The following is an 18,799-nucleotide window of genomic DNA, read 5'->3' as shown; positions in this document are numbered from 1 at the left end:
AGGATGGTGATCACTGGGGCTGAAGCAGATGACGTGCATTGGCTGTGGAGTCCGATAATAGTAAGAATATTAGACGGTCCCTCATCTTTGCGTGGACTGTTAAGTCTTTGAGGGCACGCTCACACTCACACTTACTTTTCCCTCCCCCACTCCCCACCACCCCCTAGTATATTTATCTTAATCCCACATTAGGCCGCCCCAGTGGCTCTTGTCCACTTCAGAGCAGTTGCTTTGATGGTCCCATTGGCCCTCATCTCCTTGATCATTGAGGCGTTTGGTCTCACACTGGGCATCACATTTCATCCCATTACCCTCGGAAAAGGTAACCAATAGTCCCTGTCTAAATAGTCTTCCTGTCTCATCCAGGAATGTGAGCCCTTAAATTTTCCCAAGAAATCTCCATGAGCATCCCCTGGCCCAACTGTGCCCTGTGGTACACCCACGTATATTGGATCTCCCTATGTGGGGGCCTCCCAAGGTCACAGGCAAATGCACTACCAGGCCGAGCTGTAGGGGCTTCATCCCACATCAGGATTTTCTGATGCCAACACATGCCCTTGGGGAGCATGACAGTGCAGCCTATGAGGGCTTTTTCTAGGCCAGGGCTGCTGGAACAGGAGGAACAGGGGATTTCCCACTGCAGTCGCTCTGTGTCACAGACGCTTCTTAGCCAGGAGTACAGACTACATACCACACGGGGGTCAGGAGGGGGATCATATTCTTTCTTTATTCTTCACATCTCTATTCATGGAGCTGTTGTGACAGCAGTTCTTTTTTTTTTTAATAAATTAATTTTTTATTGGTGTTCAATTTACCAACATACAGAATAACACCCAGTGCTCATCCTGTCAAGTGCCCCCCTCAGTGCCCGTGACCCACTCACCCCCACCCCCCGCCCTCCTCCCCTTCCACCACCCCTAGTTCGTTTCCCAGAGTTAGGAGTCTTTATGTTCTGTCTCCCTTTCTGATATTTCCCACACATTTCTTCTCCCTTCCCTTATATTCCTTTCACTATTATTTATATTCCCCAAATGAATGAGACCATACACTGTTTGTCCTTCTCCGACTGACTTACTTCACTCAGCATAATACCCTCCAGTTCCATCCACGTCGAAGCAAATGGTGGGTATTTGTCGTTTCTGGCTGAGGAATATTCCATTGTATACATAGACCACAGCTTCTTTATCCATTCATCTTTCGATGGACACCGAGGCTCCTTCCACAGTTTGGCTATTGCAGACATTGCTGCTATAAACATCGGGGTGCAGGTGTCCCTGCGTTTCATTGCATCTGAATCTTTGGGGTAAATCCCCAGCAGTGCAATTGCTGGGTCATAGGGCAGGTCTATTTTGAACTCTTTGAGGAACCTCCACACAATTTTCCAGAGTGGCTGCACCAGTTCACATTCCCACCAACAGTGCAAGAGGGTTCCCCTCTCTCCACATCCTCTCCAACATTTGTGGTTTCCTGCCTTGTTAATTTTCCCCATTCTCACTGGTGTGAGGTGGTATCTCATTGTGGTTTTGATTTGTATTTCCCTGATGGCAAGTGATGCAGAGCATTTTCTCATGTGCATGTTGGCCATGTCTATGTCTTCCTCTGTGAGATTTCTCTTCATGTGTGACAGCAGTTCTTATAACGACAGTATGTATTCAACACCGAGCCTGAAGCCTAGTACGTAGTAAGTGGCACCTGGTTCTGTTAGGGTGGCTAAACCATGTCATCTTTGGGTACAAAGCAGTTATGATCATATTATGAGAATGGGAGGGAAGAGTTGAATCTAAGAGGAAAGCATTTTAAGGACCCATTGCAAACATTTTCCTACAGGTAGGAAAAAATTTAGAGTCAAGTGTATAAAAGTTTACCACCACCCCCCCAACCCTGCTCCAAACCCAAAAGGGGAAAGGGGAAGCAAACGTTATCTTCTGAAGCCTTGACCCTGCACCCCTGTATCTGCTGTCCCCCTGCAGGTCTGGTACCCTCGACACTCTGTAGTCTTGTTTCTTCTTCCTCGGGGGTCTCTGGAGTGGGGTCGGAGCGGAGACCGAGGCCCACCACTGTGACCACAGTGCACTCTGGAAGCAAGTGACTGCCTCTGGAGGCAGGGCCAGGGCAGGGGGCCCCCAGCGCCACCTGCCCCTCCAGAGTGATCCCACCTTGCATGGTGCGCCTTCCTGCACAGGACTGGAAGACAGAAGTTTTTTATGGCCATATTTTATACTGCAATTCTGAAGTGTTCATTTCTCACAAACTGTACTGACTCAAGGGAGCTGACGCGTAATAGGATCTGGTGCTGTACATACGAATCTTGCAAAAGCTCTGCAGGAACGGACCTCCCTCGTCCTCTCCCCCAAGCCCTGTCACTTCCGCTCTTCTTGGTATGGGTAACCGTCTATGTTGTATTTTTTCATTAATGACAAAAAAAAAAAAAAAAAAAACCAAGGTTTCAACTGGATTATTTAAGTATTGGTAAATATTGCGCATTAGGGTTTTATTTTTTACCTTTTGAGAAATAACGCCCTTCTGATCTAGACTTAGTCACATGATCTGTATCTTTGGCTTGTCAGTAGTAGAGTTTTATGTTAACCTTTAAGAGATGTTTTGTTTTTCTTTCTTCTCTCCCCCCACCAAGAGGAATGTAAAGGTATTTTTTAAAATTCTAATAAGAGGATCAAGAATCTGTCTCCAAGGCGAAGAGTGCACTTTACTTCTATTTGTCCTCCTTCTCTCTCCTTCCCTGGAGGAGCAGCCCTCTAAGAAAACAACTCCCCGGTTCCTCGGGGCTGTCTCATGTCCAGGGCCCGTCTTGGGAAGGAACCTGCAGAAAACCTTTGCCGGCACCCACCCCCTCCAGCAGCCCCCTGGCCACCTGGAGACCCCAGGGGCCTTCTCCCACCAGTGGTCAGAAATAAAGGAGCCTGCTGCCCCGATACGAAGGCTCACCCTAAGGAGTCTTTACCTGCTGTGAAGGAGATGCCCAGCAAAGATTTAAGAGCCTGCCTTCCAGAAGGAACCAGCCACCAGTGTGTCCGAAGGGAATGCCCCGCACAGCTCCTGTTTCTCACGAGGGTGACACAGAAAGCTCGGCTCTCAGCTATGCAGTTTTGAAGTTAACCTCTCTGTTTTTTAAAAATGCATTTCTAATCTTAACACTTAAAATGGCCTCCACCTCACAGAAGTCGTTTCTGCAGATTTTTACCCTGTTCCTCTATGAGTGTTACTACCAAGGCGAGGCGAGGGCAGGGGCCTGGGGAGAGAGTCCGTTGACCTGGGGTGGGAGGGAGAGGTGGCCTGCCGAGCACGCGGGACAACCGGCCCCCACGGTGAGGGCCAGAGCCGGCCTCTGCCAGGCCCCGCCAGCCCTGGGAGCCCTCCTTCTGACCAGGGCAATCTGAAAACCAAAGACCTGTGAGGGTGGTGTCACAAAAGGGCCCGGTTTGCCTGGGACTGAAGAATTTCTTGGGGTGTAGGACTCTTGTTGCTAAAGCTGGCACTGTCCTGGGCGAACTGGCCACATTGTGCGTCCATGTGGTGCGTAGATGTGTGGGTGGGAAACCCAAGGCAAACCACTTCTGGGGGGTAGGAGGCTTCAGGGATGCTCCCTTGCAGAGGCATGCAGGTGGCTCCAAATGCTAGCTTTGCAAAAGCCCTCCCTCGGCCCTCCTGTCCATGCAACACCAGGAGTCTGCATTTTGCACCGTCAGCCTCAGGCTGGCCACCTGTCCCTGTGGCCCAACAACTTTACAGGCAGAAGAAAATGGCATGGAGATTCTAAAGAGCATCTGAGAAAGCTGACGTCTCTCTCCGGGGGGCTTTGTTAGGGTGTTGCTTACTAACAGGTGCAATGGAACATTCATGTTTCTGTAGTATCAGAAAACAAGCCATCAGCTGTTACAGGGGCTGGTAATTTGCCCAAATGTGGTCCCTATCACGTGTGCGTGAATAGTTGTCAAAGTAGTTGTTTGCCCTGTGAGCTAGATGCAGCCAGGTGCTGCATTGGGAGAGCACCCTAGAAGCCAGAGTCACTGACGGGTGACTACATTATTCCCTAGAGCTGATATTTGGGGTCCATGTTCCAATCCATTAGTTTGAAAGTATGTCTCACAGGACAAGTGCAGAACAGGTCAAAGATGAGCCACGTTGCAAGCGTCCCCTCTGGGGTCTGGTCAGCCCTTGGCCATGCTGGGCCTGTAACGCTCCGGGTCTCGACAACAGCGTGTGAGGAGATGGTGACTGCTTTCAGGCCAAACATCGACTGTGTTGAACTTGACATCAGGCAAATCCATACTGTTTCAAAGTCACCAGACTTCAGTCATTTCCTATTGTTTTAGGAAGAGGAGAAAGAACTCTTGCTCTTTGAGAGAGCCTCTGTGGCAAAAGGATCGAGGTTCTCTTTCAACCACATTTGGTATTATTTATGCTTTATTATCACATCACATGGCAAGAGAACCCAGAATGTGCCTTCTGTTGAGACCTGCCGAGGGGGGTGGCCAGGCCCCAGGACCCTCGCCGATTTCAGATCCCACCAGTAGTAGCTGAGCATCTCCTATGTGCCCCCGGCCTCCACTCCCTGTGGAAGCCAGTGTGTGGCCAAGGCTCAGGGACGGCCACTGGCCCCCTCGTGGGCTTCCTTTCGACCCCAAGCTCCTCACTGGTCTCCTAAGCCTCTCAAAGCAAGTAGATGATTTTTTTCACTTGAACATGACCTGTTGAAATTGTGTTCTCGAATGGTCTCTCCCTCAGCTGCCTATCCCTCATTTCCCACTTTGCACCTCCTCGGTGAGGCCATGGGCGAAGCGAGCACTGAAGCAAGCAGAGTGTGAGCCCACACGTGGGCCCCCCCCAGAGCAGCAGCTGATCGCTCCTAATCAGGGTACCCCGGAGTCTGGAGCGCTCACTGCTCTCCCTCGGCGAGCACTCCGGGGCCTGGGGTATTGCACTGGGATGGGGTGTAGGCAGCCGGAGCCAAGAGGGGCAGGGAGTCCCTGTGGGAAGTACACATGAGCACGGAAAACTCTTCAAAAAGGAGAAGATGCCCAGATAGATTGACCGCAGCTCCAGGGCAGCGTGTGGCCCCTGGAGCGGGCAGGTGTCCCCATCTCCCACTGCCTCTGACCCCATGAGAGAACAGCAAGGATAACATCCCCCTTCGTGTCTACTTTTTAAAGAAAAGAGCTATGCAGAAAGCATGCCAGAAAAATTAAGAAGCTGCCAGGGCTTAGCGCTCTTGACTATGGCAATGGTTCCGGTCGCTTCTGAAATCCCAGCTGGGGAGCGGGGAGCAGCTTCACCTCCCTGCACGGGAGCCTTTGGCCTTCGAGAGGGTCCCTTTCTCCAACCAGCTGCTAGTGTCATGTTCAGGGAACTCAGCAGGCTGGGGCTGAACAGGCAAGGCTCCGGCACTTAGGAAGCAAGGGCCGTCTGATGACAGGGATCATCATGTCGTGACCCCCAGACTCAGTTGACCTGCCCGGCACTCACCTCATCCTGTTCGTTTATCTACCTTGGCGTCCAACACATCCCAGATGGGCTGTGGGTGGGAGAGAGGAACTCCCCTTCAGGATGAAGGTCAGGAACACGAGGGACCAGCCCCCCACCCCTGAAAGGGGGTTGAGCCTCTCTCTCTCTCTCGAGGAGTGACAGCTTCATCTGATGACCCCATGGGATGTGACATTTTAAGAGCAATCTTAAACAGCAAAGACCGTATCCAGCGGAGATAACTCAGTACTTGAGCCTCGGCCTGCACTGATTCTCGCCCTGGAGCAGCCACACGGGAATCAGGGCGCCGGGGCTGAGGACAGAGATCTGGGGTGACTGCTGTGCTTCCCCCGGCAACGCTCCCCAACCCTGCGTGGCTCCCAAGGTCTCCTTCTGATGCGTGAAAGGAAAGCAAGGGCCGGCAGAGGGCAGCTCCTCCCATTTTGCAAACAGAAATAAGATGTACTGCTTCCCAGGGTCACGCGCTCGCTTCTGGCCAATGAAACGAAGGGCCTCTGTTTCAACCAGCGCCCGAGCCCGTTGCATGTTCTCCTGAGACCGTCAACTACGTCCACGTTCCCTCTGCCCAGACTCGGCAATGTTTGCCTTTTCCTTAAAACACATTCCAGACCAAACACTGTTCGGTTTGTTCCAAACAGCCACAACGACAACGAAAGATGTGTATACCTGTATGTGACCCACCACTCTTTTGGGGTGTGGGGGGCGGGGGGCACCTGGCCCTAGGTTGGGGCTGCAGGTGTCCCTGACATTTGCAAACCAGCGTTCCAGCCCTTTGGTTTTCGGAATGGAAAGTGTTGAGATAGAAAAGGTGAACTGGACAGAGTCCTACACTTGGGGGAGGGGCGGTGGGGGGTGTTTCCTGAAGACACCGAGGAACCCAGTCTGCAGCTGAGCCGGCTGCGGAGGCCAGCAGGTGGGGAGGAGAAAGGAAGGCCGAGGGCCGCCCCCCTTCCGCCCCTGCACCCTCCTCGTGGCCCAGCGTGTCAGGCTCTGCAGCCCGGCCCCACTGTGAAGTCGCCCCCCTGCCACCTGCTGCCCGAGCCGCCGTCCGCTTCTGGCTCTGGGGGGCCTGGGGCTCCGCTTCTGCAAACCCGAAGACCGTGCATTTGGCAGCCAACCCCACAGCATGCGGCTGCCAGGTCTGGTTTCGTGGACAAAGCAAAGTGTGGAATGGCTTCTCGGTGTCCGTATCTCTACACCAAAGGGACGAGCTGTCGCGTTCACCCCGTGTCCTGTGGCCGCTTCTGCATTTGCCGTATCTATTTTTAACCTTTTGGTCCTTGGGGGAACTTCTCATACAGTGATTTTTGTCTTCTGATTACTTACTGAATTATTTTACTTAGAGGTGATTTTATTTTCTTATGGACAGGAAAAACAAAAACAAAAACAACACAAAGAAAACGAGAGGAGTGTTTGAGGCTTCAGTCGTAGAGATAAGTCATCACCGGGGACTCCAAAGCCCCAAACACTCAATAAATTACTCCTCAAAGGAAAACCTTAATCTGGACAGAGCGAGATTGCCAGGCGCTCGAGCCAGCCTTGTATTTCGGGGCCTGGGGGCTGGGACTGGGCTGGCAGCCGGGCTTTCCAGGGAGAAAAAGAAGGAACAGGAGCGTCGCTCGCTGGGACATGGGTCATACACACAGAAGCCTGCCACCCCCGTTCCCAGGCCCTTGCGTCGGAGTGTGTGACATGCTGGCCAATGACAGCAGAGAGGCCGCAGAGCATCTTTGTTTCCAAAGATGGGCGGCATGTTTCAGAGAACACTTAGTGCCACTTTCGGGTTGGACAGCATGAAAAGGCACGTTCTGTCCAGAAAAAAAAAATTGGAACAATTTCTCAATTGGCCTTAGTCACTTCTCAGAGCCCTCCCAGCAGCGAGTGAGCATGTTTTCCAAAAGCTTACAGCCGGCGAATCCAGGAATGTCCCCGCGTCTATTATTATGAGGCTTGTGATTGGTTCAATTGTCCCATAAAAACACGTTTGTCCCAAAGAAGGGAAACTGTGCATTTATTCCATGCATGTAACAAACTCTGCAAGAAGTTTAACCCACATAGGTTTGCGGCACTGCAAAATTGTTCATGGGCCTATGTAGCAAATGATTCTCTGCCTTGACAATCATGTACACATATCAAGATTTCTATCATAATGATAATGAGATTGATGACTTCTTGTTTTCCTCCAATAAAGACAATTAATCACCTTCAGGGGTATGCAGTTTGTTTCCTCCATCAAGAGCGGGACTGGGGGCGGGAGGTGGTTCCAACAACTCTCTCCTCCTCTTTCCAAAGTTTGGATTTGAAGTCAGGGAGTTTGAACCGATTCCCTGGAAATTCATGAGGTTCCCTAAAATATTTCCTGTCACCTGCCCGTTGAGCCCAAAGTGCCAGGAGAGGAAGGGGTGGGCGCATCTTGGCTTTGGGGCAGGTGCGAGGTGCCCCCAGTCTACCACCCTGCCCAACAGGAGAGCTCCCTTCATGAATTGCTCATTTCGAGGAACCCCTCTCTAAGTAGGGTGAGCAGGCTCCCACCCACACCCATCGGTTTGCACCCCACAGCTATGGAGTTCTCCAGGCCCAAAGGAAGATTGGTTCTGCAGAGAAGGCTGCCTGCTATCTTTCCTTCTCTTGGGGGTGGTGGGAGACAAGCATTTCACAGGTCATCAAATATATTGTGGGGAGTAGGTCTGATGACCAGACGACTCCCCCAATCCAAACAGTAAGTGGCCGTTTGCAGAGGGAAGTAAACCGCAAGTGTGTTAGAAAAACCACAAAATCGACGCTGTCCCGTGCAGCCAGTATCAGAAGAAACCTGCACAGGCCTTTGTGGGAATAAAGGGCGTCCCGGAGAAATCTGGTGCACGCCGACTGACTTCTAGTCTTTTCGGAGTTCCTTACTGCTTCTCTTAGCCCAGACCCTAATTATGACATATAGCAAGCAAACATCATTGATTGGGTGGGTTCACAGGTGACACTGTTAATGGAAATTTTATGGAACAAAAGAACTTTGGTAACCTAACCTCTTTTGAAAACCCTTTACAAGGATCTAGTAAAGATAGGACCCACCAAGCGTGATGGAAAATGTAGCCAAAGCAGATGTACTGAAGCATAAAACACGCCCTGGTGGAAAGCTGGTGTCTATTGATGCCTTGGCGTCAAAGTGTTTAAGGTCAGCTTGTACCTGGCTCCTGGCACACTGACCAGCCCAGCCCCTCTGCCCTTCCTACATTTACCCAGCCTCCCTGTGGCTCTGGGCACTGAAATTCACCCCAAGTATCCTGTATTTTCCAGATATCACCTGGTCTGACACATTCTCTTGTATCTATCATCCGTCATGATGCACTTAGGGGCTGACAGTCTAAGAAGTAAAGACTTTTTCTGGATTGTCCATCCAGAAAAGAGCCGTGCCTGATAACAGCAGGCACAGAGCTTGACGGCAAAAGGGGATACAAACCGTGTCCACCCAAAATCCTCCCGGCCCTACCCCCCTCACCCCCATAGGAGGACGACTACAGCAAAACTATTCCATGGAGAGAGTTTCTGAAAACAGAATGTTCACACACCTGCCGAGCCATCGGGCTGGGCTAGCCGTGGTCTCAGGGTGTGCGCGTACTTGGCTATGCCAGAGAAAGATGGAGGGAGGGACGCTGTCAACCTGTGCTGAGCCCCCAGAGCATGGCCTTTCCAAAGAGCACCCCTGTTCCATGAGCTCTTCATAACGACAGAGCGTCGCGTATGCACACACACGTGCTCTTGGACCCCTTGCAGGGGGGCTTCCGATTGAGGGAGTGCGTAGTGGGGGCCGATCCAAGTCTGCATTCTCCAGGCCAGGCCTTGCACCCTGGCTCGGGGGGAAAGGGTCCTGGTCTCTCCACTCGATCCACACAAAGGTGCCACCCAGGGGCCAGCGGGTTTGCACGTGCCCGGCGGACCGTGGAGCATCAGACTGAGCGGTGGGACAACCAGAACTTGGAGCAGGCTTTCGAGGCTGGAGAGGGCAGCCAGCGGAGAGCACAGGCTCCGGGGGAGCTCACCCAGGGGTGGGAGAGGAGGGGAGGAGCGTGAGCCTTCGAGGCCATCCCTGAGGGCGGGTACACATGACAGCACTTTACAGACACCAAGTCGGCCTCAGGGCTGAGGAAACTGTGGGAGCCTGCTTGGCCGCACGCCAGGGGCCCAGGGAGAGTTTATCTTTCCTTCAGGTCCTTTGGCAGCAGAGAAATTAGATCCCAGGGCCTGTGGAACCCACAAACCCTCCTTCACCCATCCCCCCACCAAGTCCCACCCTGGCCCTTCACGTGAACCCTGTGATAAGCTTTCATTCATTCATTCAACATCTTCTGGGCACCTACTATAATCGAGAGTTTTCATGCATCCTGCAAAAACAACGACAACGAGGTAAATCTGCCACAGACACGCCCCTCGGAGGCTGCAGGAGAAAGGGACTTGCAGGAGGGGCCTGGAAGCAAGGGTAGAGTTGGAGGGCAAGAAGCGAGTAGGGGCAGTGCGAGCAAGGACGTGGGTGCAGACGCAACAGCACGAATCTCCCAGGGCAAGAGGGGGTAGGCAGGCCGGGGGAGCCTTGGCGTTAGCAGCACCCACAAGAATAGTGATGATGACATCATGTGTGGACCAGTCACTGACTTCTAGATACCGTGTAAGGCCCCCCCCCCACCCCGTCCAGCATCTTGTTTACCCATCAGCCTGATGGAAAGGTGGCTTCAGCTGGGACTGATACCAAGGCCACTGTGCCACCGGGCCTCGCGTGATTTTGTCCAGGTCACTGGAGTCAGAAGCATGAAATCTGGACTTTATGTAGTCGGTGTGCGGGGACCACTGACGATTCCTGAATTGAGGGTTGTCGCAATCAAATCAGTTAACTCTTCAGAACACCACTGTTCCCGGGGTCCAGTCCACATCTCCAAGGGACATTCATCTTCCTTAGTAGCTCAGCCCGGGCTTAGGTGTGACCCAAGAACGAGGGCCCACGGGGAGGGCAGAGGCGTCCCTCTGCCAGCACCCTACTTGTTCTCTGCTGTTCTGTTGTCCCATTTCTCAAGGAGAAATGCCACAGAAGCTGGATTTGATCTAGAATCAGAGATGCAGACAATAATCATAACACGGCTGGATTTATTTTTTTATTTTTATTTTTATTTTTATTTTTATTTTGCAATCAGTCTCTTCTCTTGCTCGGATTCGTATCTCTGGAAAGTTCCATCCGTGCACAGTTTCACATCTCACATGCCGACTTCCCTGTCATCTGCTATTTTCCTGCAGATCATCTACAAAGCCGCTGATTTATTTTCAAGAAAGTGTCTCAGATCTCTTGTTTTCTTCCAGCCTCCCCTGAGAGGAACTGGATTTAGCATGAGCTCATCCACCTAATATGTTTCCATCAGCGAGGGGACTCTTTCCAGAATGACAGTGGGCCAGGAAAATGCAGCTCATGGCCAATTTATTAACCCTTTCCCTCTTGCCCACCTCTCAGCCCCTTCCTCCCCCTGCCAACATTTCACTTCCACACTGTCTTCTTCCTTGAGTGTGTCCAGATGGATTCACGTGGGCCTTGCTATGTGTGTCGTCAGCTGGCGGAGAAGTTCACTCGGGACGCTGAGCCGCCAGCCGCACCTGGCTCTGACGGTGAAGAGCACCCCCCGTCCCCTGCCCAGGGCCAGGTGGGCCCCAGCTCCGAGCTGGAGAACAGCTGACTTATGCACTCACCTGGCCCAACGTGCTCGCCACATGGCGCCCCCCTGAGGGAGAGAAGAAGGCTTACTCAGGTGGAAGTCTCTAAAGTCATCGTCTTGTATGGGGACAGCAGTCCCCACCGTGAAGGACTGTCTTGAGGGCACAGCAAGTGGAGAACACCTGGTCGCCCTCGGGCTCAGGTGAGTCCAGCTGCTCGGAAAGCTGCACCCCAGTGCTTCGCACCCATTCTCCGGGGGAGGCGTGCTGGGGTGCAGACCCTGGTTCAGCAGGTGGAAGCTGGGGCCCGGCCTTAAGGCCTTTCTGACAAGCTCCCGGGCGCTGCCACTGGCCCTGGGACCCCACTTTGAGAAACGAGGGACTCGCAGGAGCCTCTTCCTCTGCATCTCATGCCTGCCTGCACGTTTGAATCACCCTGGGCACTGTTTGAAAATGTCAATGCCCCGCCAGCTGAATTGGATCTCTGGGGAGGAGAGGTGGCCTCGGGGACTCGCAGGTGCACAACCAGGGCAGCCTCGTCATCAAGCCACCTGAGCTAAGGAACCCCAGAGCTTGCAGGGTGCACCTTGGAACCATCAGCAGCCGCCTGCCTTCCCCTGAGCACCCACGACCCCGGCCCAGGCCTTCCAGCACCTGCTTCAACGAGCTCAGGCCATCTCCTCTGGTCCGAACTAACCTCTGTTCTCCCCACCGTGCTTTCTGGAACCCACCATCTCTCATCAGCAAAACCCCCTACATCCTACCTGTAGGTGGAGAGGGCCCAGGATCCGCTTCTCCAGGCAGCAGGGACGGACCCACAGACCAGGTCACTGGGACACAAGAGACTGATGACCTCGTACGACAAACACGAGTAGTGTGCGAGCGGCCACTCGAGACTTGGGCCACGCGTATCACAGCCCTGTTATGACCCAGCTACTGCTGTGGGCTCAGTTTTCTAGATGAGGACACTGAGGCACGGAGGGCTTGGCGGCTTCTCCCAGCCATGCCACTAGCGAGGGGCTGTCATGGATTGAACGTTGCCCCCCTAAAAATTCATATATTGAAGTAGTGACCCCCAGTACTTCGGGAATGTGCCCTGATTTGGAAACCGGGCCTTTGGGGTGGATCCAAATCCAATCTGACTGGTGTCCCTATCTTTTTAAAAAGGAAATTTTTAAAGACACACAGGAGGAACAGCAGTGAAGATGAAGACAGAGTTCTGCAAGCGAGGATGCCAGAGATCCCCAGAAGTTAGGGGAGAGGCCTGAAGAGATTGCTGACCCCACGGCCCTCGGAGGGACCCAACGCCTCCAACACCCCCCTCTCAGAGGTGTCACCTCCGAGAAGGTGTGAGACAACTGTTCTCCGTGGTTGAAGCCACCCAGTGTGGGGGACTTTGTTGTGGCAGCCCAAGGACCCCATCCAGTGACAGAGCCAAGGTTTATTTTTTTTAAGATTATATTTATTTACTCATGAGACACACAGAGAGAGGCAGAGACACAGGCAGAGGGAGAAGCAGGCTCCATGCAGGGAGCCCGACGTGGGACTCGATCCTGGGTCTCCAGGATCACACCCTGGGCCAAAGGCGGCGCTAAACTGCTGAGCCACCCGGGCTGCCCTAGAGCCAGGGTTTAAATGCAGGTGCCTGATGCCAGAAGCCAGGCCCTTAGCCACCACCTGGTGGCTCCGTGGGTCACCCCATGGAGGGGGTGGCTGGGGGCACTCAGTCCGGCAGAGATGTATTCGGGCTTCATGTCTTTTCCTTTACTCTCTTCTCTCTCCCTCTTCCCTTTATTTTCTCCAGTTCTGTCGTTTCTGCTTATAGTTCTTTCCACGCACGTTCATTAGCTACCGGCTTTGCAACCAAATAGCGCCAACGAAGACTCCGACAGCAAACGCTGGCTCTCTCGCGGTGTCTGTGCATGGGGAGTTGTCTGTGCACGGTGTCCCTCGCTGGGTGCCCTGGCGTCAGGTGGCTCACGACATGCGGTCCAGCTGCTGCCGGCTGGAGCTGGGACCCCTCAGGATCCGCTCGCGTGGTTGGGGCCCCTCACTCCCACCCCCACCTCTTCGTAGGGCCTCTTTGTAGGACCAGCCAAGGAGGACGAGAGATAACAAGTACCCAGGATGGAAACCAGTCTTTTTATGGCCTACCCTTGGACGTGATGCCACGCTGCTTGTGCCATGTGCATTAGAGCCAGAATTACCCAAGGGTGTGAGTGCCAGGACCAGGGGATCACTGGGGGGCTCCAGAAGGCTGCCCGCCAACCATCCTCCCTCCTTGGGTTTCCTCCCAACTGCTCGGTTACCCTGGCTGCCCGGGAGATGGGGTGGGGCCTGGGCTCAGATTTGGGTGCTAATATGAGCGGAGGGGCAGTGTGGGGACTGAACCACTCATTGTGTGTTGGAAAGAGCCCCGTTGCCTCCCAACTATATACCTACAATTAACTCTTTAAAGTCTTGTGTTTATTATAAACACACAGGACAAGGTACCAAAGCATTAGCAAGCTGCCCTAAGGAAGCTTCAAGAAGACGGCAGGGCCTGTGTGTGCTAAGGGGCTTTTCGCTCCTCAGAGGAGGAGTGAGCTTTGGGCAAACGCCTTGAACCCACAGGTGCACCCTATGTGCCAGATGAAGTCAATGAGTCCCTTTGGAAAGAACTCATGAGTTCCAGGGCACCTGGGTGGCTCCGTGGGCTAAGCCTCTGCTTCTTGGGGTCAGTTCAGGTCATGATCTCAGGGTCGTGAGATCGAGCCCCTCAACGGGCCCTGTGCTGGATGTGGAGCCTCCTTAAGATTCTCTCTGTCCCCAACTCTCTCTCTTTAAAAACAAAAAATCCCTCCTGCATTCTCTGCTGCACGTGGAGCCGGGAGGGCATGAAGTTGTACCCCACATGCAGCTGGTCCTCCGGGCTGTTAAACCCAATCACAGACTGGCTGGAAAGAGGTTTTCTTCCCGACGGCTTAAAATGGATCCCCGTGCCTGCCCATGAGTAGGAATAAGCCCCCAGGCAAAAATCTGCCCCGGGCTCAAGCAGCCGGGACCCCAAATCCGCCCTGGGCTCAAGCAGCCCGGACCCCTTCCAGGGGGACCAGCGCACCTGCAGAGGGGTTGCCCGTGTCTGTAGCTCTTGCTCAAGGATTCTCCACTCCTCACACAGCCGGTGAGGTGAGCAGGAATGGCATACATCTTATTGCCTTTTTAAAAGATTTATTAATTTTGAGAGAGAGAGAGAGAGAGAGAGAGAGCGCCCGGGCAGGGAGGGGCAGAGGGAGAGAGTCTGAAGCAGAGCCCTAAGCAAGGAGCCTGAGGCGGTGCTCAATCTCCCGACCCTGACCTGAGCCAAAACCAAGAGTTGGAGGCTTAACCACCTGACACCCCCCACTCCGGACATTATTATTCCTCTGCTTTGTGCAGGAGGAAGCGGAGTGTCAGACGCAGGAAGTGACAGGCACAAGGGCTGGAGGTGAGCCTGGGGCTCGAACCCACTCCCCGCACATCCCAGCGCATCTCTCCCTCCCGCGACTGAGCAAACTAGGAAAGGCAGCGGCTAAGTTGAGGGTGGATCTCGCTGAGGCCTCCTGGGTCCGCAGCGGACCTCCACAGCCTCGGGTGGCCCATAGCCCCAGAGGAGGGCCCCCCCGACCCTGGCCCTTCCTGACCCACCTCTTGCTTGGACGCCCCCTGCAGGCCCAGCATGATCTGGCCCAGAGCCGGGTCCTCTGCACTTGTCCCCCCTCCCTGGGCGAGGCCTTCCCCACTCAGCAATTTGCTGAGCACCTCCTGCTCCAGGCAGCAAGGTGATGCAGTGAGCAACACACCCGCCCGCCTCTGCCCACCTGGAGCGCCGTGCCCCCCACCCCCCCCACTTTCATCCCGGGCCTGATCGGCCCTCGGGTGTGTGCGGGAGCTGCAGGCCTGATCAGAGAGCTGGAGTGTGTCTACCACCAGGGTCGAAGAAGCAGCGAGAAAGTTTCCTACTCTCCCAGGGGTCATGCCAAGCAACCTTACATCCCTCGTATTGGGCCTCCCACCGCTGCCTGGAGCCAGTGTGCACGGGAGGTTCCGGCTAAAACGCTCACCAGGATCACTGAGCTCCAGACATCATTTGGATTTGGCATCATAAGCCAAGAACTCCCCAAGTTCCTCATGATGCCCCTGCCCCACATCAGCCCTCAGGGGACATCAGAAGGTTCGAGAGCTCTAGTGGAGACCAAAGACTGGGTCATGGTCTCAGACATGTCAACTAACAAGCTGTCAATCTTGGGTGAGTTGCTTCAGTTTGGGCCTTCTGTGTCCTCATTTATACAGCGCTGGATCCCAAAGGAAGCTTCAAGTTCTAGAACTCTCTGGCCCTCAGACCCCTCTTAATGCCCATGTCATGATTGCACTGGATTCTAGTGCCTCTCTTTGCATTTTGCTCCTTGCCCGGAGAAAGGTGTTGGGTGTCAAGGAGACCCCATCTGCTCCCTGAGGACCGTGGAGATGGGTCTCAGGTGAACCTGTGAATTGCAGGTTTCGGACTTGGATCCCAGCCCTGAGGCAAGGGAGAGCATGAGGTAGAATTGTTCTAGTACTTAGGAAACCCACATTTCCTGTCATTTCTTTCCAAGCCTGGTGTTAACAAGCTCAAACGAGTGTTAACAAGGATGACTCAGGTGTAGAGAATGCAGTAGCCTGACACTGGCTTTAAATAATGACAGCAATGGAACTTGTCTGATCCATTTGTTGACAAGATAGCGAGAGATCGTTAATCTAGTTCAGTGATCTCTAAAGAGTTTCATTGTCCACCCTGATGATAAAATGTTTTTGAGCATGCAGGCGCTCCAAACATATGAATATTTACATATTTGGAAATTATAGGCATGGAGTATTATACCTCCCTATGAATCCATAAAACACACACAGAAAAATCATGAAGGCAAGATCAAAACAAAAGAAACATTTTTTTTTATCTTTGTTAGATTAGTGTGACTTAGGCAGCTATTTTTGTAATAGAGTTTGAAAATCTGATTTTTAAGTCTAGTTTATCTTAATTTTTGGATTCTAAGTATTGTTGTAATGGAAAAGTTGCATTGCAAAAATTTGTAGATCTAAACAGAAGAAACCTACTGATGGGGGGCTTGTAATTGGGGATGCGACCAAATCCAAACCGGAAACTTCTATGACTGCAGGTAGTGACAGTACAGCCAATCTCTTTCTACTCTTCCTGCCAAGGACCCTTGGGCCCCTCTAAGTCATGTGACACAAACGTCACTATAATCCAGGTGCAAAAAGTTCCCCCTAAGACCCTATTTCTCTGCAAATTGACAGGTCAATGTTGATATGTTAGTTTTTGATGAACACTCAAATCTTCTGAAAACTCACAACTGCATAAAAATATGTATTAATGCATCTCTCTTGATTAAGGCCCTCCAGGGAGCTTGGAGCTTCAGAGCACTCAGAGCCGTGGTCCCCCAAATCTTGAAGAATGTGGCCTCTTTTCGGAGAACTCGGCACACTAGCAAATAGAACTGGCTAGGAAGAGACGCAGGGCCAAAAGCTTACAAATGTGAATTTGTAGAGAAAGGGAGGTATATACCTCCGATGACATAGTAGCCAGCCTTAAAAAAGAAGGAACTCCTGCCATTAGTGACAACATGGAGGACATTTTCAAGTGAAATAAGCCAGGGACAGATACCACATGATTCCACCCATTTGAGGTATCTAGAATAGTCACATTCATAGAAGTGGAGAATACAGCAGTGGTTGTCAGGGGGGAAATGGAGATTTAGTTACTCAATGGGTATAAACCTTAAGTCAAGTAAGATGAATATATTCTAGAGATCCGTTGTACAGTGTGCTGTTAACAGTGAGGTCTTGGGCATTTCAAAATTTGTGACGAGAGTAGATCTCATGTTAAGTGTTTTTACCAAAACAAAACTAAAATAGCAACAACACAAAGAACCCCAAAGAGACACAAGAAAACTCTGGGCAGTGTTGAACATCTGTTACTTTGCAGTGATCATGTCACGGGGGTTTACAGAAGTCCAGACTCATCACATTGTACACGCTAAATATGTGCCATCCTTGGGGGCGCCTGCGGGGTGCAGTCGGTTGAGCATCCAACTCATGGTTTCACCTTGGGTTGTGATCTCAGGGTCATGAGTCCGAGCCTCGCATCAGGCTCCGCGCTCAGCCGTAAGTGGTAAGTCCGGATCAGGAGGGAGGCTGCCCACCCAAGTAACTCCTGGGTGTTTCCTACGGCCAAGTCAGATGGCACCTTTGGGTTAAACCTCTTTAAATTCTGATTCCATTCCCTCCAAAGAGCAGATGTAGCAGTGAAGCCAAGGAGGAGCCCTGCAGGCTGGAGGGGACGCTGACCAGAGGCCAGCCTCGCGTTAGGGAAGAGGCAGAGGCTGAATGGCTGAAGGTGAAGGTGAAGGCTACAGGCAGATGAAGCCCTTGGGTGTTGGCACGGAAGCCTTCCACCTGCCGCTCTTCATAGAAAGTCCCCTGTCATCTGAGTCACCAGGGCCACAGCCCCAGGAGGAATAAGCTGGCTCTGGAGTGCGGGACAGGACTGAGTTTCCAGCACCCACACCTTGAAGGTAAGACTCAGGGACCCCAGAGGCTGTGGGGGTGCGGGAGGGACAGCTACTTCTCTCTCTCGGGACCATGTAGCTCTTCCCATCATCTCCTTTCCTGAGGAAAGCGACCCTCTGTGACTCCAGGGTGACACCCTGGCCCCCGCACTACTGTGAAGTGACTGGAAACTTCTATCGTCTTTAAAAAGAGAGAAGATGAAAGATTAATCGGTGCTTGGGCAGCGTCTCCCCTCCCAGCGGCGATAAAAGCTTTTAGACTTGATTAAAGGGAATCAGAGCACCCTCACCGCCCCCCAGGGGAATGTGTGCAATCCTCTTTTTCTCAGGGGAAGTGAGATGGTTTTGAAAAGCTTCCTAAGGCGATTGTGAATTAGTTCTTAAAAACATCCACCCCAGATTCACACTTTGAGCAGACCTGCTAGTGGATCATTTTAAGAAGCTTCTAGGTGAACCTCCCCACTTGGGGGATGTGAGTGAACCCTGAGGGCAGGGACCGTGACTGCTCACCTCCTTGTCCTCAGTACACACTGGGCACCACGACACAAGTGTTTGCTGGATGACTTAATGAATCACCCAACTGCTGAGCCAGTGAATGGACTGGCTTCCTTGTCTCCTGGGGGCCAGCCTCTATTACACGTGCTGCGTGAATGCACAGACCCCGGGGTGCTGCTGCCCTCGGGGTGCTCCTTCCTGGAGCACACATACTAGGGCACTGTCAGCCTCTGCTTTTGTGGTTCCTTTCCCCCTTGTCCACACCATGTTCTCCCTCTGGCCGTTCGTTAGCCTGCTAGCTTTGGGGCCCTCTTAGGGGCCTCCCCTCACTCTGCCTCCCTGCGTACTGAGGATGGGTAGGACGAGCCTTGTCGCAGGTCCCTCCCTGAGCATGTATCACCAGCCCGTGCCTCTGTTAACCTCACAGCTTGTGGGAACCTCACTCTCTGTGAGAGACCGGGTTCCTGGAAGGTGAGTTTGGCCACATTGCCCTTGAGGCCCAGCTGGGGTAAGCAGAGCTCAAAACCCTCCTTCTA

The 18,799-nt window shown here is 52.8% G+C and overlaps 1 protein-coding gene across 3 annotated transcripts in view; it reads left to right on the top strand.

Moving 5' to 3' along the window:
* CAMK1D (calcium/calmodulin dependent protein kinase ID) overlaps positions 1 to 7,707 on the top strand; it is a 431,901-nt gene extending 424,194 nt beyond the window's left edge. For all 3 annotated transcript variants that reach the window (XM_038530114.1, XM_038530115.1, XM_038530116.1), the window contains one exon: positions 1,971 to 7,707. In XM_038530114.1, the coding sequence (XP_038386042.1) occupies positions 1,971 to 2,089 (119 nt within the window). In that variant the 3' untranslated portion in view covers positions 2,090 to 7,707. The remainder of the gene's footprint in view (positions 1 to 1,970) is intronic.
* The last annotated feature ends 11,092 nt before the right edge of the window (positions 7,708 to 18,799 follow it).

Source organism: Canis lupus, chromosome 2, assembly GCF_011100685.1.
Source record: "Canis lupus familiaris isolate Mischka breed German Shepherd chromosome 2, alternate assembly UU_Cfam_GSD_1.0, whole genome shotgun sequence".
NCBI lineage: Eukaryota > Metazoa > Chordata > Mammalia > Carnivora > Canidae > Canis > Canis lupus.
The sequence above is the reverse complement of the archived record's forward strand: the minus strand, read 5'-3'. Positions and strand labels throughout refer to the sequence as shown.